The sequence below is a fragment of the Canis aureus genome, chromosome 4, assembly GCF_053574225.1.
Source record: "Canis aureus isolate CA01 chromosome 4, VMU_Caureus_v.1.0, whole genome shotgun sequence".
Classification (NCBI taxonomy): Eukaryota; Metazoa; Chordata; class Mammalia; order Carnivora; family Canidae; genus Canis; species Canis aureus.
In genome coordinates this window covers 25,257,581-25,282,181 of record NC_135614.1, presented here as the reverse complement: position 1 = coordinate 25,282,181, position 24,601 = coordinate 25,257,581, and the positions used below count along the sequence as shown (strand labels likewise).

Genomic DNA, 24,601 nt, shown 5'->3' with positions numbered 1-24,601 from the left:
GGGATCGAATCCCATGTCGGGCTCCCGGTGCATGGAGCCTGCTTCTCCCTCTGCCTGTGTCTCTGCCTCTCTCTCTCTCTGTGACTATCATAAATAAATAAAAATTAAAAAAAAAAAACTTAAAAAAAAATAAAATCAGAATATAAATCAATCAATCAGTCAATCAGAATACATCCATGGAAAATTTTCAATCATGCCTTTAAATCTCAAGATAAGAAATTTGACTTGTTCCACTGAGGGCAACAAGAAGAAAAACAGTGTATGCTATACAAAGCAATTCCATGTTTCTTAGTATTTTTGGATAACTGACCTCTTTGAGACACTGTAAAGATATGGATTCCTCCTTTGGCCCTATTTCCTGAAAAAATTCCAATAATTTATACATAAAAATTTTAGATATAATTTATTTTAATGCATCAGAAACTGATCTCCTTCATATTGACCACTATGTACTGAATTATGTATCCCTGCGCAATTCATATGTTGAAGCTCTAATTCCCAGTGTGACTATCTGGAGATAGGTCTTCGGGAAGTAACTAAGGTTAAATGAGGTCATAAAGGTGGGGCCCTAATCTGTTAGGACAAGTAAGAAATCTCCCCATCCCCCTACCATGTGAGAACACAGAGACAAGGTAGCTATCTGCAAGCTAACAGATTTCTTACCAGAACCAGACCATGCTGGCACCCTGGCCTCAGACTTCCAGCCTCCAGAACTGTGAAAAAATAAATTTTTATTGTTTAAGCCACCCAGCCTATGCTATTTTGTTATTATGGCAGACCAAGCAAACTACTACATTGATAATATTTTTAAAATAAATGTTGACCAAAAACTTAAGTATTTTCCTCATTTTAAATCCCAAATTAATGGTCATTTCCTGCTTCTCTAAAGAGATAAAACAAAATTGTATGACTTAAATTTTAATTTTTTATAAAAAACTATTTCACTTATAAGGCTTCTATTGTTTGGTTTGCATAAAGAAGCCACATAATGGCCTGGTTTGGGAACATAGTTAACTTGTTTATCATCTTTGATATCTAAAAGGTTGTGCCTTTCTGTTTTCATGAAAAGAAGTTATGAAAACTCTGAGACTCTGGTAAAGATATGCGGTAATAAATATAATCACAGCTCACTTTGCCACATGATGATGGTAGGCTAGGTATGTGTATGGAACCTAAGAAATTCTAAGACTCTTAGAATTGAATTCATATCACTGTTTTGAGGCAGCATTAAAAGTGAAAAGATTACAAATCCAAAATTCAATTTTAAGGTTTCTGAGTGGAGGCAATCTTCAAGAGCCCTGAGGCTTTTCAATTCTTGTAGAGAAGCTGATAAAGCTTTCCATTCATGACTACCCCCAGAGAAACTTCCTCCAGCAATTGAGAAATTCACAAGGTTGTCTATTTCTAATTATTCCTTGGATAAAAGAACTCAGGATTGTTCTATCAAATTCATCATAATGACTGCAAGGTCCTGAATTGGCGAACAGGCTCATTCATGAAGTCCCAAATATCCCTAAATAAATCAAGCTATAAGTAAACACTTCCTTGTACTAAATTTTCTCTTCTTTTAAAAAGCAAACTCTTGTCCAAAGTTTAATCAAGCAATGGAAAATTTTCTATATTGATAAAATCTTCTTCTCATGATGATTACTTCTGTGGTGGTAGGCAAGGATTCTTTTAGGGCTGTTGGAAGAGACTTCAACTCTAGTAGGTGCCAAGGAAGAAAAACAAACCGAATGTATTATTACAATGGGTGGGGCTCCTTTCTTCTCAGAGGCAATATAAATATGCATGTTACTAAGCTTGGAAGATGCACCATCTGTGCAGAGTACCAAGATCATCCTTAGCATCAAGAAAAAATTTTTTCTGGTAGTTATTTTGGCAAAGAAATTTAACAGTCTTTCAAAGATGGTGACAGCCATTAATGTTAACAGCTTTTTAAATTTCCGTAAGAGAATCTCACATATTTGAGATTTTATTTTTGATTGTGTCAACATGCTTATTAACGGACAAACCCTAGGAAATAACTTCCTAGAAGAAATCACTGGAAAAAAAAAAAAAAAGAAATCACTGGTTTCATCAAGGTGCATTCTGAAGGGAAATGGGATAGTTTTCAATTCCTTCAAAACTTCAAAATATTGGAATAAATGACAGCAATCCTAGAATGGATGACATCATCTGAAATTTGATATAAATCTGCTACTCCAAGCTAAGTCAGTTCAAAACTGTCAGGACATAAAACTTAAAGGTCTTTCCAATTTCATGTAGCAGCTTTTCTTGGCAATGTGAAAGTGAATTTTATAGAACCTTTTCAAAAAAGGGTTTTGTGATCGAACAAATTCAATCACATTTTGATGGTTCCTAACTGAAACTTCTACTTAGAACAAAAATTCCAAACTATAAGATATATTTTAAAAATGGAAAACGAAGGGATCCCTGGGTGGCTCAGAGGTTTAGCATTTGCCTTTGGTCCAGGGCGTGATCCTGGGGTCCCAGGATTGAGTCCTGTATCGGGCTCCCTGCATGGAGCCTGCTTTTCTCTCTCTCTCTCTCTCATGAATAAATAAAATATTTTTTAAAAATTTAAAAATATATATATAAATAAAAATGGAAAACTATAAGCTGTTTCAGCTTTCCCAACTTCATTCTTAGGTTGGTGAGAACTCTGCCGCATTAAAAAAACTAAGGCTTCGTGTTCTAGCATCTTTGGTGATTAGGTGATTTCATTTCTTTTTTGTTGTCAAGTTTCTTAAAAGTTGGAATGAAAGATAGTGGTGGGGTAGTTTGTGCCCTTAACATGACAATGACAATAAACACAGAATTTCCAAATGTATATAAGAGTGGCCATTAATAAAACAAGAGGACTCAAACAATAAGCTGAGGTCATGATCCCACAGTCCTGGGATGGCGCCCCCTTGGCAGGCTCCAAGCTCAGTGGGGGACTCTGCTTCTTCTCCCTCGCTCCTCCTTCTCTCAAATAAATAAATAAATTCTTAAAAAAAAATACCCCACACTGAAATAATACTACATATCCACTAAAATATCTATAATCAAGAAGACTGATCCAATTGACAAGTGTTGGGGAGGATGCAGGGAAACTGGAACACTTGTATATTGCTGGTGGAAATGCAAAGTAGTACAGCCACTTTGGAAAACAGTCTTGTAATTTCTTCAAAAGTCAAGCATATACCATATAATCTAGCCATTCCACTATCTACTCAAGAGAAATGAAAACATATGTTCACACAGACTTATAAACAAATGTTGATACCAGCAGTATTAACAGTCCAAAATGGAAAACAATCCAAACATTTTTCATTGGTGAATAAACCAAATGTGATATGTCCATATACTAGAATATTTCTCAGCAATAAAAATAAAGAACTGCAACACCCACCACAACATGGATAAACCTCAAAAGCATTTTGATATGTAAAACAAACTATAAAACATTATGACATGTAAAAAGAGACTCGTATTATATATGAGTCGATTTACAAGACATTTCGGGAAAAGATTTAATTATTAGAGGCAGAAAGCAGATTAGTGGCTGTCTGAGGCATAAGGTGGGAGAAGGGAATGACTGCAAAACAGGAACAAGGAAACTTTTTGGGGTGAAGGAAGTAATCTTAAGCTGGACAGTTATGATGCTTTGACACGATAGGTGAATTTTATAGTATGTAAAATTTATCTCAATAAGGCTTTAAAAAAAGGTAACAGGACAAAGACCAAAAAAAAGTTGGGGCACATATTTAGTTCTCCAAACCATTCACAGACCTTAGGTTAAGAATTTATATATTATCTATATTTCGGCTGATTAAACAGATGATTATTCTTAAACAGGAATTTTGAGTGATCCTTCATTACTAACATGATTTGCCCTCAAACAATTCTTGTAAGGAAATCTTGTACCTTTTGTTAAGTACAAAATAAACACAACTGTCTACCACAATTCTCAACACAGCAGCATTACAGGGTTAATTCAGCAGCATTACGTTCTGGATAGAGAAATAAAGACAGCTAGAGAAGGCTTATTTTCCTTGTTTTTATCCTAGATCACTTTTGTTACTTTCCCAATTGCTAAGGTGAAGATGCGTCCTGGCTTATACTATTAAAAATTGTCAGGAAAACTCTGGTTGTCTGTTTTTCATCCTCAAAAGTATCCTGAGATGGATGATCAATTATACATTCAACCTGTCTGTAGCAGAATTATTCTCATCCTTAACTTTCATTAACATGAAAGGGAACCCCCTGAAGGCTCTGAACATCGTAAGTAGGTATAAACAATGCAATCATCAAGACTGTACTGTTAGTTATTTTATACTTGAGGGTCAGGGTGTCAGGGGCACAGGGAGATTAAAATGAGATGCCTCAAGCCACATTTTTTAGATTAGCAGGATTTAACACTACCACTAGCATTCTTCACAGAGTGAGTGTTTCTAGTGGACAAGCACCATTTCTGCAGGGTAAGTATGTTTTTCTCTCTTTACTATTTTCTCCATTTCACAGATGAGAAAAGAGGCTGTGAGAAGTTAATTATCTTCCTAAAGTTATAAGGTGGTTAAATGGTGAAACTGACCTGAGTACACTCAGGTCTTCTTGACTCCAAACCTATCTCTTACTTAATCTCTAAGCATAATGCCTCTCCTGAAAGGGAACACAGGCATGGGTGTGGGTATGTACATGTGTGTCTGTGCACCATGTATCCAAAGTGGTTCTCCAGTTGACAGCCATGGGACTAGGGAGTCCGTGGGCTGGTTTGGGGGAGTTTGTATCACTAAGAAATTATGCGTAAAATTTCCTATATATGTAAATAACTTTTCTTTAAAGACAGAGTCTAGAACTTTCACCAGATCTTTGAAAGTATTTCTGACATGAGAAAAATAAAGAATTTTTAAGCTGCTTTGGTAAGAAGGTTAAACACTTAAGATAATATATACCTTTTATATCAGCTATTATAGTCATGATTAGAAGATGTATCAAACAGCACAATAAGCAATTACTGAGAGGTAGTATAGATTAGGCATATATATATATATATATATATATATATACACACACACACACACACACACACACACTATGCATATAAATGTAAGGTGATATTTTAGATTTTGTACTTTTAAAAAATGGGGGTCCTCATTTGATAAAGAGTATGATCCAGCAGCCTCAACTAAAAGCAATGAATAATGGTATAGATGTTTACTACTGGTGGCTAATTCTATTCAAGTAGCTGTGTATTAGGCAGAGTTTTCCATAGGCTATACAGACCTAAGGTAAAATTAGTTTAGAAGTAAAAATAAGAAAAATGTATAATTTGGGGATAGTAAAGACAATGAGTTGCATTAAATCAATTATGTGCTTCTATTTCTTGATAACTAATATGAGTTGGTTTTCTTGAGAAGGGCAATAGCATTGGTAGGAATTTAGAGTCATGCTTTTTTTTTTTTTTTAAAGTATGTATCTTTTCAACCCCTTATGCAACACAGGGGCAATCTACTAGCATTTATGTCCTAGAATAATCCAGATACTCCAATATAACTGTACCATTGTCACCCTATTGAAATATTTCCATACAGGGTAACAGCAACTGCATTAAGTTTAAATAGCTTTGGGTGAGGGGAGGATTCTGATAACACTGCAAGTATTTATTTTGATGAGTAACAGGGGATTCCAGGAGTTTCAAAATTCCTCTGAGGCTTCTTCACTTTTGGTGTCTATAAGTTTGCTAGATGTTCTCCTGATGTTGCTTTGCCCATAAATTAATGTTTATAAAGTTGGAATTAGAATTTATCAAACTAAACTTGATACAGAGGAAATATATGTAACATTCAAACCAAAGCAAACAATCTAAACTGTAGATGTGTAATACTGGGTAAGAAAAATGACAGTAAGAACTGTGAACGTATTTCCCACTACTGTAATAACCACCAACACCTCTATCCTATTGCCAGTTTGCAGCATCATGGACATCAAAGGACTGTATGGTTCCCAAGCATCTGTTCATTCTTTCTCACATCAAAGAAGAGTATTACAGACCTCAGTCTAAGGGAAGAAAAAAAACGATCAGGGCAGGAGGTCTCAGATTTTGAAATGCTTCTGTCTAGGTACTAATGATACAAAGGGGCTGGAGAGTTTGATCATAATCCATAATATGAAGACTCAATGGTTAGGAAATACCAAAACAGTCCTTCTGTGATCTTTACATTACCTATGTCCCCATTTTTAAAACATAAATGGAAAGATGAGATAACAATATTCCATGTTCTATGAAAACCTGATGGGTCTATTAGTTTTTCTTTCTGATTTCTCCTCTAAATTCACTGTATTTTCATTTGAATTTTCTCTTCTTTAGCACCACACTCCCTCAGCTTCTCTGTCTGACTCTAAGTCCATCTCAAGCAAAGGAGTATGATTTTTAAGTTTATATGCTACAGAATGAGAAATATTTAGTTAAGGAAAAAAAATGAGACATAAAAAATGGACTTGCCAAAACTTACCATCAGAGGGCACAACAGTACTGCAATAAACAACTCCCAAATTCTGCCAGAAAGAGAGCCTCTGGTGCACCTAGAAAACACAAAAAGATATATTCAGGGTCAGGTCAGAGCAACAAATGTGTGTGTAAGTGATAAATAACTTTTTGATTATTTAAATAACATGTATTCTTTGTAGAAAACTGCTCCATATATGCTGACTAGTTTTTTGTTTTGTTTTTGATATTAACTCCATGGATTAACGTAAGGGAAACTGACTTCCATATGATTTAGAGTCTTCATACCCAATAACCTTGTAAGCCTTTCCCTTTAAGTCTATATTTGTGTCACACTGAGAAGCATTTTAAGGTCTTTTTCACACAGATCTTGTATGTCCTTTTCCCTAATGTAATGTTTCTTGTACTAACTGTACCAATCTTGTCTGATATTAAGATCATGACCCCTGTGGGGTTTTTTTGGTTTGTATATGTCTGTTGTATCTTTACCTGCCCTCTAATTTTGTTATTCTTTCAGAGTTTTTTTCAGAAATGACTCTAAATAATTTTTTTGTGATCTAATCTGGGAACCGTTTAATGGGAAAGTTCAGCCTATTTACATTTATTAATATAACATATTTAATCTTTTGGTCATCAAATATTATGTTATAAAAATTTTATGTTTTCTTTTATTATTGCTCTTTCTTCTTAAAAATAATTTACTAAATAGTTTGGGCTTGCTTTATTTTAGTTATGCATTCATTTCTTCTGATAATATGGAAAGTTTACTTTGGTTTATTGATTTCAGAGTAAAAGTCTAAGTTCTTTTAGGTGCCTTTAAGATCCAGTACTACCAGATATCTTATTATCTCTCAGTCTTCATCTCCTACCCCTTTCTCAATTATTCTGCTTAAGCCCCTCTAGACTCTTTCCTGTTTCTTGTATACGCCAGTTATGCTCTTGCTTCAAGACTTCGGCAATAGTTACTTTTGCTTAGAATATTATTTCTCCAGGTAACTATCAGGCTCCCTCACTTTCTTCAAATGTTTGCTCAAATTTCACTTTCTGAGGGAGGCCTACTCTGGCTACCCAATTTAGAATGTCAGTCCCATAAATTAAGATGGCAGAGTACTTGGGGGACCCAAAGTTGGTCTCCTCTCTCGAATACAACTACATAGTTATCAAATCATTCTGAATACCTGAAAAATCAATCAGAAATCTGAAAAAATAAATGCTACAAGTCTACAGGTAGAAAAGAAATCACAGTTTAGGAGGTAGGAGATGCAGAGACTCGAATCTGATATGATATACCTAAGGATATGATGAAGGGGTGGGAGCCTGCTTAAGGAGGCTACTGTAAAGTATTATAAGCAGCAGAGAGCAAATTCGGAACTTCTAGAAGTCTGCTACAGTGGGGGACATCCCTGGCTTAAAGGTGCCCAGGTGGCAAAGTGGAATGAAAACCCAGATGTGACAGGATGGTCTCAGGATCCCTGGGATGGCAAGAACAACAGGGGGCAGAGTGGGGCCGAGTTCCCAGGCACAGGAGCAGAGAAGTTGGCTGAAAACAGTGAGTCTAGGTACAGGCTTTCTACTCTGTATTGCCATAAACTGCAACAACTGAATGATTGTGCAACTGCTTTCCTGGACAGGATCCAGCAAAAGGCAGAAGCCTGGCAAGATCCCCTCCCCAAGAGGAAAGCGTGAATCTGCTATGGGAGTCCCTAAAATTTGGGAGTTTTGAAAGTCATATGCCGGAGATAAAAAAGCTTGGTCATACGCTGGGTGGACAGAATTCTGATGGAAACCAGGGAGGCAAGAGTGATTGATTGCTTTTTTGTGAGGGTTCACTGAAGAGGAGGGGTGTGAATTTTCACCTCTTGGGCTAGAGAGCAGGGTGCAACCATATTCACCCAGCCCATTAGTGCTGAAAGCCTTCAGGGAGCAAAACAGTGCCACCTAGTGGAGTCTGGAGCTCTTATACTGTGCCCTGGCCCCTCTGAATACTGGAGGCACTTCACCAGAGGTAGTCCACCTGACAATCAGCGCAATAGACTCATCCCCCAGAAGACCACCGCGAACAACTCACTTGTACCAAGTTTATTGATCATAGAAGTCTACAAAACTTCAGCTCTTGGGGAAAACAATATATACTATTCTTTGTATTTTTATTTTTTAGTCTTTTAATATTATATTTTCAGTTATTTTCTTATTTTTTCAATTCTTTTTAAATTTTTATATGTATTTTATATATTTTTTGCTTCCTTTCATTGTAATATTAATACACATATATATGTATTTATGCTCACATTTATATATTCACATATATACGTTTTTCTTTCTTATTTGGGGATCTAGTTTCTTTTAACAAGCAGATCAAAACATACTCAGGATCCTGTTTTGTTTTCTGTTGTTGTGGTTGTTATTCTTCTTCTTCTTTTTTTTTTTTTCTGTTTCTTTCTGCTTTTCTTTCCTGGACAAAAATGACGAGATGGAGAAACTCACTCCAAAAGAAAAACCTAGTGGAGTATGGAGCTGGAATCTGGTGGTAGTACTCACTGCCAGGGATTTAATCAATATGGATACAAGTAATATGTCTGAACTAGAATTTAAAACAATGATTATAAAGACACTAGCTGGGCTTGAAAAAAAAGCATAGAAGACACTAGAGAATCCCTTACTCTAGAGTAAAGAAAACTAAAATCTAGTTAAGTCAAAATTAAAAATTCTATTATCAAGATGCAGTCCAAGATGGAGGCCATTAAAAAAAGGATGAACAAAACAGAAGAGTGAATCATTGATATAGAAGATAAAATGATGGAAAATAAGGATGGTAAAAAGAAGAGGGAAAGAAAACTACTAGATCATGAAGGCAGACTTAGGGAATTCAGAGATTCCATAAAGTAAAATAATATATGAATTATAAGAGTCCCAGAAGATGAGGAGCAGGAAAAGAGGCAGAAGGTTTATTTGAACAAATTATAGCTGACAACATCCCTAATTTGGAAAGGAAATGGACATTTAAGTCCAAGAGGTCCAGAGAACTCCCCTCAAAATCAACAAAAATAGGTCAACACCTAGACATATATGATAGTGAACCTTACAAATTACAAAGATAAAATCTTGAAAGCAGTTTGGGACAACAGGTTAGACACATAACCCACAAGGTTAGACACATAAAGCTAGCAGCAGACCTATACAAAGAGACCTGGCAGGCCAGAAAGGACTGGCATGATATATTTAATGTAATAAATGGGTAAAGTATACAGCCAAGAATACTTTATAGAGCAAGGCTCTCATTTAGAATACAAAGAGAGAGAAAGAGTTTCCAGGACAAACAAATACTGAAGGAATTTGTGAGCACTAAATCAGTCCTGCAAGAAATATTAAAGGTACAGAGAGAGCCCAAAAGTAACAAAGACCAGAAAGAAACAGAGACAATCTACACGAACAGCTACTTTACTGGTAATACAATGCCACTAAATACATATCCTTCAATTATTACTCTGAATGTAAGTGGACTAAATGTTCCAATCAAAAGACATAAGGTATCAGAGTGGATTAAAAAACAAGACTCACTATATGTTGCTTATTAGAGACTCATTTTAGACACAGAGACACCTCTAGATTGAAAGTGAGGGGGTAGAAAACCATTTATCATGCATGCTAATGGACATCAAAAGAATGCTGGAGTAGCCATCCCTATATCAGACAAACTAGATTTTAAACCAAAAACTGTATTTTACATTTTTTTTTTAAATGTTTATTTATTTATGATAGTCACAGAGAGAGAAAGAGAGAGAGGCAGAGACACAGGCAGAGGGAGAAGCAGGCCCCATGCACCGGAAGCCCGATGTGGGATTCGATCCCGGGTCTCCAGGATCGCGCCCTGGGCCAAAGGCAGGCGCCAAACCGCTGCGCCACCCAGGGATCCCTTAAACCAAAAACTGTAATAAGAGATAAGGACACTGCATCATAATAAACAGGTCTATCCAACAAGAAGATCTAACAATTGTAAATATTTATGCCCCTGACATGGGAGCAGCCAAATATGTAAACCAATTAATAACAAAAATAAAGAAACCCATTGATGATAATACAATGATAGTAGGGACTTTAATACCCTACTCACTACAATGGACAAATAATCTAAGCTGAAGATCAACAAGGAAACAGACTTTGAATGACATACTGAACCAGATGGACTTCACAGGTATATTCAGAGCATATCATCCTAATGCGGCAGAATACACATTCTTCTCAAGTGCACAAGGAACATTCTCCAGAAGAGATCACATAGTGGGTCACAAATCAGATCCCAACTGGTACAAAAAGATTATGATCATACCATCCATATTTTCAGACCACAATGCTATGAAACTTAAAGTCAACACAAGAAGAAATTTGGAAGGACCACAAATACATGGAGTTTAAAGAACATCCTACAAAAGAATAAATGGGTCAAACAGGAAATTAAAGAATTTTTTAAAATACATGGAAGCAAATGAAAATGAAAACACAACAATTCAAAACTTTTGGAATGCAACAAAGATGGTCCTACAAGGGAAGTATATAGCAGTATAGACAGTTCTTCCTCAATAAGCAGGAAAAACACACAACCTAACCTTATACCAAAAGGAGTTGGAGAAAGAATAGCAAATAAAGCCTAAACTCAGCAGGAGAAGAGAAATAATAAAGATTAGAGAAGAAATCAATAAAATGAAAAAAACAGTTGAACACATCAATGAAACAAGAAGCTGGTTCTTTGAAAGAATAAGATTAATAAACCCCTAGCTAGACTTAAAAGAGAAAGGACTAAATTAATAAAATCATGAATGGAGAGGAGAGATCACAACCAACACTGAAGAAATACAAACAATTATAAGAATATATTATGAGCAACTGTATACAAACAAATTATACAACCTGGAAGATATGGATGCATTCCTAGAAATATATAGACTACCACAACTGAAACAGGAAGAAATAGAAAAGCTGAAGCGACATATAACCAGCAAGGAAATTGAAGCAGTCATCAAAAATCTCCCAACAAACAAGAGTCCAGAGCCAGCTGGTCTTGCAGGGGAATTCTACCAGACATTTAAAGAAGAATTAATAACTATTCTTCTGAAACTGTTTAAAAAAATAGAAATGGAAGGAAAACTATCAAACTCATTCTATGAGGCCAGCATTACCTTATCCCAAAACCAGACAAAGACCCCACCAAAAAGGAGAATTACAGACTAATATCCCTGATGAACATGGATGCCAAAATTCTCACCAAGATAGAGCCAATAGGATCCAACACTACATTAAAAGGATTATTCACCATGACCAAGTGGGATTCATTCCTGGGCTGCAGAGGTGGTCCAATATCCACAAATCAATCAATGTGATACACCACATTAATAAAAGAAAGGACAAGAACCATATAATCCTCTCAATAGATGCAGAAAAGGGGCTTGACAACATACAGTATCCTTTCTTGATAAAAACCACCACATGTACGGATAAAGGGAACATACCTCAACATCATAAGAGCCATATATGAAAGATCCACAGTGAATATCATCCTCAACAGGGAAAAGCTGAGAGCTTTTCCTCTAAGATCAGGAATATGACAGGGATGTTCACTATCACCACTGTTGTTCAATATAGTACTAGAAGTCATAGCCTCAGAAATCAGACAATAAAAAGAAATGAAAGGCATCCAAATTGGCAAAGGAGAAGTCAAACTTTCACTCTTTATGGACAACATGATACCCTATGTAGAAAACTCAAGATTCTACCAAAAAATTGCTAGAAGTGATACAGGAATTCAGCAAAGTCCCAAGATATAAAATCAATGCACAGAAGTTAGCTGCATTTCTATACACTAACAATGAAGTAGCAGAAAGATAAATAAGGAATCAATGTCATTTGCAATTGCACCAAAAATCCTAATATACTTAGGTGCCCAAAGCAATGTACACATTCAACAGAATCCCTATCAAAATACTAATAGTATTTTTCATGGAGCTAGAACAAACAATCCTAAAATTTGTATGGAACCAGAAAAGACCCTAAATAGCCAAACTTATGTTGAAAAAGAAAATCAAAGCTGGAGGCATCAAATTCTGGATTATTCAAGCTGCATTACAAAGCTGTAATCATCAAGACCGTATAGAACTGGCACAAAAACAGACACATAGATCAATGGAACAGAATAAAGAAACCAGAAATGGGCTCTCAACTCTGTGGTCAAATGATCTTTGACAAAGCAGGAAAGAATATCCAATGGAGAAAAGAGTCTCTTCAACAAATGGTGTTGAGAAAATTGGACAGTCACATGCAAAAGAATGAAACTGGACGAATTTCTTATACCATACACACACAAACCCTCAAAATGGATGAAAGACTTAAATGTGAGATAGGAATCCATCAAAATCCTAGAGGAGAACACAGGAAGTAACCTCTGTGACATCAGTCATAGCAACACCTTGCTGGACACTCTCCAAAAGCAAGAGAAACAAAAGAAAATGAGCTATTGGAATTTCATCAGGATAAAAAGCTTTTGCACAGCAAATAAATAATCCGTAAAACTAAAAGGCAACCTATAGAATAGAAGATACTTGCAAATGACATATCAGATAAAGGGCTAGTATCCAAAATCTATAAAGAACTTATTAAACTCAAAACTCAGAAAACAAAAAATATAGTCAAGAAATGGGCAGAAGACATGAACAGACATTCCTCCAAAGAGGACATACAAATGGCCAACAGACACATGAAAAAATGCTCAACATCAGCATCAGGGAAATACAAATCAAGACCACAATGAGACATCACTTCACACCAGTCAGAATGGCTAAAATTAGCAACTCAGGAAACGACAGATGTTGGCAAGGATACAGAAAAGGGGAACCCTCATACAGTATTAGTGGAATTGCAAGCTGGTGCAGCCACTCTGCAAAACAGAATGGAGGTTCCTCAGTTAAAAACAGAACTACCCTATGACCCCCTATGACCCACCAATTGCACTACTAGGTATTTATCCAAAAGATACAAACATAGTGATTTGAAGGGGCACATGCACCTTGATGTTTATAGCAACAATGTCCACAATAGCCAAACTATGTAAAAAAGCCCAGATGTCCATTAACAGATGAATGGATGAAGATGTGGTATACTGGGGCGCCTGGGTGGTTGAGTCATTAGTGTCTGACTTTGGCTTAGGTCATGATCTAAAGGTCCTGGGATGGAGCTCCACATCAAGTGCCCCACTCAGCAGGGAGTCTGCTTTGCCCTCTGCCCCTGCCCCATTCATGCTTGGTCATGCTCTCTCTCAAATAAAAATTGTAAAGAAAAAACAAAACAAAACAAAACAAGATGTGGTATTTACTCAGCTATCAAAAAGAATGAAATCTTGTCATTTGCAATGACATAGAACTAGAGAGTATTATGCTAAGCAAAATAAGTCAGAGAAAAACACCATATGATTTCATTCATATGTGGAATTTAAGAAACAAAACAGATGAACATAAGGGAAAGGAAGGAAAAATCAAATAAGATAAAAACAGAGAGGGAGACAAACCACAAGAGACTCTTAACTAAAGGAAACCATCTGAGAGTTTCCTATAGTTAAGGGAAACCCCTGAGCTAAAAGGGAAGTAGGTGGGGGGGATGGGGTAATTGGGTGATGGGCATTAAGGAGAGCACTTGATGTTATGTGCAACTGATGAATCACTAAATTCTACTCCTGAAACTAATAATACACTGTGTTAACTAAATTGAATTTAAATTTAAAAAAAATTTAAAATGTCAACCCTAACAATTGGTACTGCTGATATATATATTTATATATTTCCCATCTCTGTTGTGAGCAGTGATGAATTTCACTATGCCTTAAAAAAAAAAAAGATTTTATTTATTTATTTTAGAGAGAGAATGAGCATGAGTGGGGAGTGGAAGAGAGAGAATCCCAAGCAGACTCCTCACTGAACATGAAGCCTGATGTGGGGCTTGATCTAATGACCCTGAGAACATGACCTGAGCCAAAATCAAAAGTTGGATGCTTAATTAACTGAGCCACTCAGGTGCCCTGAATTATCCCTCTTTTTTTCTGCCCCACTACTATACAGTTTAGTTTATATTATTTCTTAGTGCTTACCTATTTATCATCTAATTATCTATTACCTATTTATCATCATCTATCATGTATTATCATCACTCACACCCTCTTTTACTGGATTTATTGATTTTAAACATCTTTTGTTAGTGTGTTACACAACATAAGGTTTATACCACTTTATGTCACTTTTGTCCTCACTCTTCCAACTTTTGTTAGTTATATCAATACTGCCTTGTCAAGGTTTTAAACATTCATATTTGCTCTATAAAACCCTATCTAGGGGCACCTGGGTGGCTCAGTGGTAGAGCATCTGCCTTTTGGCTCAGGTCCTGATCCTGGGATTGAGTCCCCCATCAGGCTCCCTACTGGGAGCCTATTTCTCCCTCTGTCTATGTCTCTGCCTCTCTCTAAATAAATAAATAAATAAATAAATAAATAAATAAATAAATAAATAAAATCTAAAACAAAAACAAAAAAAACCAAAATCTTAATGTAATCTACATATTTATTCTAGTCTTAATTTTATGGATCCAATGGACTTGATGCTCACTTACCACTGTGTTAACTATAGTTTCTCCTTTCACATGTTGTTGTCTGAACTCCATCCTATAGAAGTAGGACTCATCAGAATAAAATTTCTCTGGAATTTGGCATGTTAGAAAATCCTTGCCTTTATACTGAAAGATTACTTGGATTGGCATACAATTCCTAAATAAATATTTGAGGAAAATATTAGGTAAAGTGCTAGTATTGAATGTTGTGTTGGAGAAGACTGAGGTCAGCTACTTCTTTTGGAGAACTGAGCTCTCATAGCTTTTGGGGCTCTGGAGCCATACATAACGTCTCTCAGAATCTTCTCACACACACCTATTTGACCTTCACTGGACCTGGAAGCATTTCTTCGTATATCAAGCTTTAGGATCTCTCTGGCTGTGCTGAAGATGGAGCTTATTTTCTTATTCACTTTCTTATTTTAAGGTTATTTCAAGAGAAGGGGAAAAGTGCTGCCTTTATCAGGCCATTACTTATTTAAATAGTAACTCTCTAATGTGAACATTTCAAAACATACAAAGAAGTAAAGAGCACAGTGTGATGAAGTAAAGAGCACCGGGTGATCTTCCAGGTACCATCACCTACTCCTATATTTACCAACATTTTATCAAATTTGTTTCATCTATATCCACTTAGTTTTTTACCTGTAGAATAACTTAAAGGAAATTCCAACCAGCATATTGCATTACCTGAAATTATTTCTACACACATCTACTAGACCATTTTAAAATAAGGATTTAAAATCTGTGATTTTACAAGGTATCTTTAAAAGTAAAAAATGTTTTTGTGGGCCAAAGAATTGCTTAAACAAACAGTTGTTTATGAGTATTATTTGTTAGGATGCCATAGAACATAGGTTGGCAGGCAAAACAACTGCTTTTGTAAATAAAGTTGTATGGAACACAACCAAACCCATTTATTTACTTCCTGTCTAGAGTAAGTCATCAGTCATTTACTTTCTCACTATAATGGCTGAGTAACTGAGTAACTGAGTAACTGAGTAAGCAGTGTTGAGTAGTTACAACAGAGACTATATGGCCCAGAAAGTGTAAAATATTTACCCTTTGGGCCTTCAAGAAAATGTTTGTTGACCCTTGCTGTAGAATGCTACCTCTGTAGTTTGAGATAAATCACTTTCCCAAAGTCCTTCCCAGTCACTTCTATAATGATACTGGTAATTATAAAATATTACTTATTAAATGTTCACTAACACACATATAGGTCCTTTCCTTTCTTTAAACCTTCTAATACCATAGAGTCTAATAGACCAGTAGAAACAGAAATGATTTTGCTCTTGTCATTTTTTTTTTTTTGAAACGGAGCAACAATAACAACAAACCAACAAAACCCAAACAAGACAAAATGAAGGAGAGAAATGTACATGCTGGAGAGCAAAGAAGCACTGTTACTCTAAACTGTCTTCCATGACTCCCCCAGATTCAATATATTTCACTGTTAGTTTATATTCCCTTTTTTTTTTTAAAGATTTTATTTATTTGAGAGAAAGAGCGAGTGAGCAAGACAGCATGAGCAGGGGGAGCAGGAGAGGGCAAAGCAGGCTCCCCACTGAGCAGGAAGCTGGCTCTGGGGCTCAGTCCCAGGACCTTGGATCCTGACTTAAGCCAAAGGCAGATGCTTAACTAACTGAGCTACCCAGGCAACCCTTAATTGTATATTCTTAACAAAACACAAGAAGATAGAAAGCTTTTAATAAATTCTTATCTGATGCTTGAAGTTAAAAAATCTCAGGTTAAAAAAAAGGAAAACATGGGACACCTGGGTGGCTCAGTGGTTGGTCACCTGCCTTCAGCTCAGATTGTGATCCTGGGATCCAGGATTGAGTCCCTCATTGGGCTTCCTACAAGGAGCCTGCTTCTCCCTCTGCCTATGCCTCTGCCTCTTTCTCTCAGTCCATGTCTCTAATGAAGAAAAAATAAATAAAATCTTAAAAAAAAAAGGGGGGGGGAAACATTCAGGCAAATGGCATGTATTTATTCACACATTTAAATTTCATAGGCAAACATGAAGATTAAGGTTAAGAAAGCAAATATTCAAATGTGCAGAAATCATAAGAGTAAAATCTCTAGTAATATCAATGCCAAATGAACAAGGTGATTTGGTGTCTGATTCCTTGAAAAAACAAGTTTATACTTTTGGTACAAAAGAGTCCACGGGCACCTGGGTGCCTCAGGTGGTTGAGCATCAGACTCTTGATTTCAGCTCAGGTCATGATCTCAGGGTCCTGGGATCAAGCCCAGCACTGGGCTCCATGCTCAGTGGGGTGCCTGCTTGAGAATTTCTCTCCCTCTCCTCTGCCCCTCCCCTTACTCATGCTCTTCCTCTCTCTCTAAAATAGATGTATAAATCTTTTTAAAAATAGCCCATATATTTTTCTTGTTCCTTTTTAAAAAGTAATCTCTATACCCAACATGGGGTTCAAACTCACAACCCCAAGATCAAGAGTTGCATGCTCCACCAACTGAGTCAGCCAGGTGCCCTGATTGTCCACATCCTTGATAAATAATTTGAGAATTTCTGGGAAAAACAAGGGCTTATAGTTAAAGTATAAAATCTGCTCTGGTATTACAACCATTTCTTAAATCTTAACTCCAGACAAAGAAAAATGCTAGCATTATCAAGTTCGAGTCAGTCTACAAAACATCGTTACTTAATTTTCCCAAGTCATAAAATTCAAGCTAATAAAAAATCAAACTTAAGTATTATAAAAAGACATTTCATGCCCTCAGAGCAACTTATTAAACGTAAGTCAAAGCTTACTTTAAAATTCTTTACTACTATCATAAATTATGCAACTTCCCTTACACTCACCTTTCATTGTTCAGAAGAGCAAACTCAGCAACATATTTCTGTCAGCAACTTGGGAAGAATGTCAAGTCTAAATAACCTGTCAATACCCTCAGAATATTCATTGCCATTTAGACACTAGACCATCTAAGTTAAAAAAGAAGAAAGGGAAGGAGGAGAAAGGAATATAGAAAAGAAAGAAAAAGGCAGTTCCCTATTTGCGCAATTCCATCTATTTAAAAAAATCTTAGATTAACACTGTAAAACTATTTCATTTGATCTCAAGCAAATGTTAAAAAGAAAACCAGAGGCCCAGAATGACATCACTTAAGTTGAGTCCCCAAACCAGGGCTTTATTATAAACCCAACTGCAGTTTCAACCTCCCCCAGAAATGTAGACTTAATTGGTCATCAAGAAATTTCTAATGGGTGCCACCAAGTCTGCCACCAGGGCCCTCTCCATCCCCAAAGTAAGACGAGATAGTCTGTTATAAGACACTCTGCTCTTCCCTCTAAGGGAACAATCTTTTCATTTTGCTAATAACTTTCCTGCTCAGCCTCCTTCTTATAAAAACCTTCCATTTTGTACAACTCCTTGGGGTTCCCCCCATACTTGCTATATGGGATGCGACCCAATTCCTGACTTGTTTAATAAAGACAATTAGATCTTCAAACCCACTCAGCTGAATTGTGATTTTTAACACAAGACAAACTTATAATAGCTTCTACAATTTGGCATCAGTTTTATCCATATCCTCTATATAATACAATTGCTGAAGCATCCCTTCTTTGATAAGTTTTCCTACTTCAACTCTAACAATATACTGAAATAAGCACCAAGACTGTAACTCCTCAAGATATGATATATGGGAAAACACCAAAAGACTTGGGCCCAGTTCCAATTCACTATCTTCAATTTCTACCCTTAAGTCTTGGTATTTTCATTTGTTAAATTAACAACAGCAATGAAAACAAAATTGGTGATTTCACAAGGCTGATTTCATTTAAGGATAAGTGATAATATGAATGTGACAACATTTGAATGACTAATGTCTTACTAAAATGTAAGATATTTGGAAATATAAACTCAAAATAATCTTAAATCTCCTTAAAAGACTGACTGAAAAGAATTTAGTTAGTATAATGTATTTTGACTACCTGTAAACTACCTCTAAACAAGGACATATTATACAACCTAAACACCTTATTATGTTAAAGGTAGAAATCTAAGGTAAGATTTTAGAAGAGAATCTCTTCAGGTAAACCATAAAAAATATTTAAAGGGTTAGACTAAATATAGGGTCTATTTTAATCTTCTTTCAATAACTCACCAAGGACACAAAGTTTCTTATGCAGTGAAAGTGGCATTAATATTTTGTGAGTTAAATTATATTACAGTTTAATATTAGAAAATTATTTTCTCCTTGAAAATAATTAAGTTACCACATTTTATTATAACATAGGCAACATTTCCTCCACTAGAATATATTGTTACTTTATAATGGAAGTCATGATTCAATTGATATACCTTTGATTTCCTAGAGAATTTCATATCTATAAAACAAGGCAATATGAAGCTTTTTTTTTTTTTTTTTTGAAGGACTTTTTGTCGCATGTAGTCAACATCAATTTTTGAATTAGGGAATTAAATCTAGCTCCTAAATTATCAAGAAGTTTATTTAAACATTAATACTTGTTCACTGATGTGGGGCATAAAGGATATATATCAATTAAATTTCCTTACAACTTACAGCCTGTTGACAAGTACTTGCAATGGGCAGAGTGACCTTCCTCTAGGAACTCAACTGCCTTGATGTTAATACTTTGCCAAGGGCAAAAGGCAACCTTAGCTTAACATTAGCCCAGGATCCTAGAAGTTTCCTTTAACATATAAAAATACCTTTGGAATTTCCTTTATCTCCACACCTCCCCCCTCACCTAAGCATACAAGGCAAGACCTTAGCCATAATATTCAGCCCCACTGCTGATCTAGCAATAGATAATATTCAGCACCACTGCTGATCTAGCAATAGATTAAAATAATCAGAGCACTCAAACCTTAACTGAAACTAGTTGTACATATTATTCAACATAATATAAACTGATGAAAAGTCATTTTTATTTTTTAAATTTTTTTAAAAGATTTTATTTATTTATTCATGAAAGACACAGAGAGAGAGAGAGAGAGAGGCAGAGACACAGGCAGAGGGAGAAACAGGCTCCATGCAGGGAGCCCGATGTGGGACTTGATCCTGGGACTCCAGGATCATGCCCTGGGCCAAAGGCAGGCGCTAAACCGCTGAGCCACCCAGGAATCCCCTGAAAGGTCCTTTTTAATCCTAATAAACATAAATATTCATCCACTTAACTGTATCAAGAAATGCTCATTAAAGCCAATTCTCTTATATTAGGTCTTAAAGCCAATTCTCTTATATTAGGTCTTAAAATTAATAACTAGATTTTAAGACTTAAAAGATTAGTGATATTTCTGGCATGAATTAACTTCATTGATAAACAATGTTTCTATTTTAGATTTTGGTATTACTGCAAAATTACAACATATGGTTTATATTATGCAAGAAACAGAGCCCAATATCTGCTATAATTCCATTGTATAGCCTAGATCCCTAGTATTTGAGGTAATCCTACACCTGTATTTGGTATGTGTTTATACCCTAATGGTTGCTACATTTTCCTTAATGGATGCACTTTTACTCCCTTGGGTCTCATGACAAAAATGTTAATGATACCACAGTGAGGAATTCTGTTTTTTCTTAAGTGACAACCTTCCTTTCCCACAGTGAACTGGAAAGCTCTTTTCTACCTTGTTCCTTTCTATTTATTAAGAACCTACATTCACAGGCAAAAATAAAATGTTGGGATGCCTGGGTGGCTCAGCAGTTGGGCATCTACCTTGGGCTCAGGGCGTGATCCTGGAGTCCCACATCTGGTTCCCTGCATGGAGCCTGCTTCAGTCTCTGTCTCTGTCTCTCATGAATAAATAAAGTCTTTAAGAAAAAAAAAAAAAAGAAAAAAAGAAAATGTTGGCCTCTTTATACTACCTTATTTGGGTTGTTTTTTTTATTTGGGTTTTTAAACAACTATTATTTCTATCCAACATTTGAATTATAAGACTTTTCAAACATGCAGCAAAATTGAAAAGATTTTACTGAGTTAAATTATATTACGGTTTAACAATTAGCTCATAATTTTACACCCTTTATAACCACCTTCACCTAGATTCAATATTATCAGGTTATCTATCCATTCCTTCAAATTTTACAAAAATTTTTAATTCTTATAGTTTTTCATTTTTAAATGCATTACCTTTTCCAACTCCATTTCCTTTACAACTCTCCTGCACTGTTCTCAGATTTTTGTCATTACCTGTCTTCACTTGTAATATTGTATTCTAAATGTCTATTTAGATGCCTGCTTCCCCTTCAGAGTAACAATCACCCTGAAGACTGCTTTCATTTCTTTAGATTTTGGAGCCCACCCCACCCCTAGACCCTAGGAGAAAATAGAAGCTTACTAAGCTTTGTGTTGTCTTTGTCTTTTTCTTCATATCTCAATATCTTTGGCAAGTTTTACAATTTTGCTTTGTGTCCAGGTTTTCCTCTCTTGGAAATTATTAACTTTTCTTTTACTGCTAAACTACCCTGAGAAATAAGGAAGTAATTATGATTTCTATAAGCATTTTGGTAGATATTCAGAGTGTAAATTTCTTCATCTATATATTAAACATCTACTTTATTTTAGCTACTGTCATTGCATAAATATATTCCATACTGTATTGGGATGGCCATTAAACTGCTAATCATTGTTTTTATTTTTTAAAGATTTTTAAAATTTATATGACAGAGAGAGTGAGAGAGTAAGTGAGCATACATTAGTGGGGTGACCAGTAGAGAGAGAAGGAGAGGCAGACTCCCTGCTGAGCAGGGAGCCTGACATGGGGCTCAGTCCCAGGACCCTGGGGGTCATAACCTGAGCTGAAGGCAGACACTTAACTGACTGAGCCACTCAGGTGCCCCTAATCATTGTTTTTAAACAAAAAAACCCAAATGCAAAATCCTCAAAGGACTCATTGTTCCACCAAACCTAGCCAGCATTTGTACCTTTCAATAATTATTTGTACATTTCAAAGCAGCGTAAAGATTTAGACATGAGGTAATGAAATCAGAATATAAACCACACTGGAACATGAACTTTCAATAAGTGTTAAAGGTATAAATGTAAGTTTTTGAAAGATGTTTTTATTGAGAGTAAAACTGAAACTTCACTGGTTGCTCTTTTTGATTGACAGTTCAATTTGGCTATGGTTCCTTTTATCACCTGAATTTGTATTTCCCTCTAGTACCACTGAAGTCTGGAAGCTCAGTATTTGTTGATATAACAATATTGGGGAAGTAAGTAGTTGCATCTATAAATTAATGTAATGGGATAAAACTCCCACTCTGAAATGGTATAAAAGGAAAATAACAAGTTTTAAACTTTTTTTTTTTTTTGCTTGATGATGAGTAAACAGGATTTGTTATATTATTCTCTATATAACTGAAATATTTTGTAGTTTTCTCTACTTTGCTAGTGCCTGGGGGCTATGAGACTTCTGTGCTTGTTCTAGATAACTTCTCAAAAATACTGTCCACAGATCTGCAGCATCAGCAACAGATAAACATGTTAGAAATGCACATCTCAGGCCCCCCCTCAAACTTATCACATTCTGCATTTTAACACAACCACTAGGAAACTCATATGCATATTAAAGTTTGAGAAGCACCACTATAGTTCACCCAGGTGAGCTTCAAGGGGGTTTACATTAGATGGTTAGATGTAGTACTCTCAGACATTTTACCTTTCTCCTTTATCCAGACCCCAGCATAAGAATTTAGAGTTTGTGGGGACACAACATGACATAATAGAAAAAATGTGACACTGCGAGTTTGAAAAATGGGGCTGTAGTCCCATCTCTGTATGTGACAAAGAACCTTAGTTCTTCTCATCTGTAAAATGAATGGGTTATACAACATTCACTGTAAGGTCCTTCAATTCTAAAAGTCTTCAAATTTATGAAAATAAATAACAGATATTTAGGGAACTGGTTCAACTGCATGTGATATCCAAGGAACTGGGCCTACTTTTAATGCTATAGGTATCTTGTTCATCAATTCCTTTATGTTTATTTAGGTTTGAAAATTAACCTCTATCTTTTGTTTTCACACTTGGTTTCTGGAAGATACATAGTGCGGCTGCTATTAATAATTTCCCTCACTGCTTCCTTTGTTCTTAAATGCAGATAAAACACAGGTAATAGGATTCAGGAAAAAGTAAAATCAGATTCTATGTTTTGTGTAAGAGCATGAGAATGTTAATGTTCTTGGAAAAATATGAATCATTTAGAGGTAAAGGATTATAATTCCTGACACTGTCAAATGGATCAGGAAATAATAAAATTCATCTGTGTGCGTGTGTGTGTGTGTGTGTGTACATGCATGAGAGAGAGAAGAGAAATAAAGCAAATGTAGCAAAATATTAATAACGATGAATCTAGGTTCACCTAGATATAGGTATAGGACTATACATTGTACTTTCTGTAATTTTTTGTAGGTTTGAAATAATTTCTAAATAAAAGTTGAGAGAAAAAAATTAACATAATTATCTACTAACCTCAAAATGCCTATTTTACTCTTTCTTTCTTAAAGTAAAATATAGATTTATTTATTTTTCTGTAACCTTTAACATGCAAGAGGAAACCTTAAAAGGAAAAAAATCATTATCTAGAAGATTATAAAGAAGCGTTAAGTGCAACTTACACTCCCATGTTGCTTCTTTATTTTGTCTTTTGGATACAGACTTGCTTAATTTTCTTCCTAGCTAAGGATAAAATAAAAAGGGTGAAAGAAGGGGTGAGAAGTTGCCTCATATTTTCCTTACATTAATGAAGTAAACAATTTTAAAACAAAAGTTGGCGTTGTACAATTTTCATTTTTGCTCTAGCTTTGGCTAATAATGAAAAAGAATGTAGCTACCACTCACAAATATAAATAACTACAGGCCTTTTTTTATTTCTCTGCAAGGAGAGGGATACAACAGCTGCTATAAAAATCATTCTCCACCCTCCCATGTGCTGTGTAATTGTAATAGACTTAAACCATGAGAAGATCAAAATATAAAAAAAGAAAGAGCAAAGCAGTTGGTTCTGTTGCAGGGTTCCTTTTCCATTTACTGTAAGTTACTTTACCAATTAAAAACAAAATAAATACACTGCCTGCATTTCTAACATAACTGTCCTGCTTAACTGTAAATCTCAACCCAAAATACCAAAAGACTCATGTACTAGCTAACTGATAATGTTCCTTTAGTCTCTCCAGACTTTCTTCAATACCATAAAAACAGTAAATCTATCTTCAATTAATCAGATATTTAAAAACACTCGTAAGTTTTGTCTTTAACATTGGCCTCATACAAATAACACAGATTTTGATAACCTTTCCTCCTTTTATCTACCATTACAGAAGGGGATTCATTTTAATTTGCTTAGTTTTAAAAAATGTCCTTAACAAAGCCATTCTAGAGTATAACTTCAGATAATGAACACATTGCTTAAAATTAATACAAAAGAATAGTCATTAAAGGTCTTAGTGCAGTACAAAGGGTAA

General features: G+C 35.5%; 1 protein-coding gene across 5 annotated transcripts in view; it reads right to left on the bottom strand.

The window, feature by feature from the left end:
* The window catches only part of MCU (mitochondrial calcium uniporter), a 218,207-nt gene that overhangs the window by 34,267 nt on the left and 159,339 nt on the right, over nucleotides 1-24,601 (bottom strand). For all 5 annotated transcript variants that reach the window (XM_077894933.1, XM_077894937.1, XM_077894935.1 and 2 more), the window contains exon 2: nucleotides 6,501-6,570. In XM_077894933.1, the coding sequence (XP_077751059.1) occupies nucleotides 6,501-6,570 (70 nt within the window). The remainder of the gene's footprint in view (nucleotides 1-6,500; nucleotides 6,571-24,601) is intronic.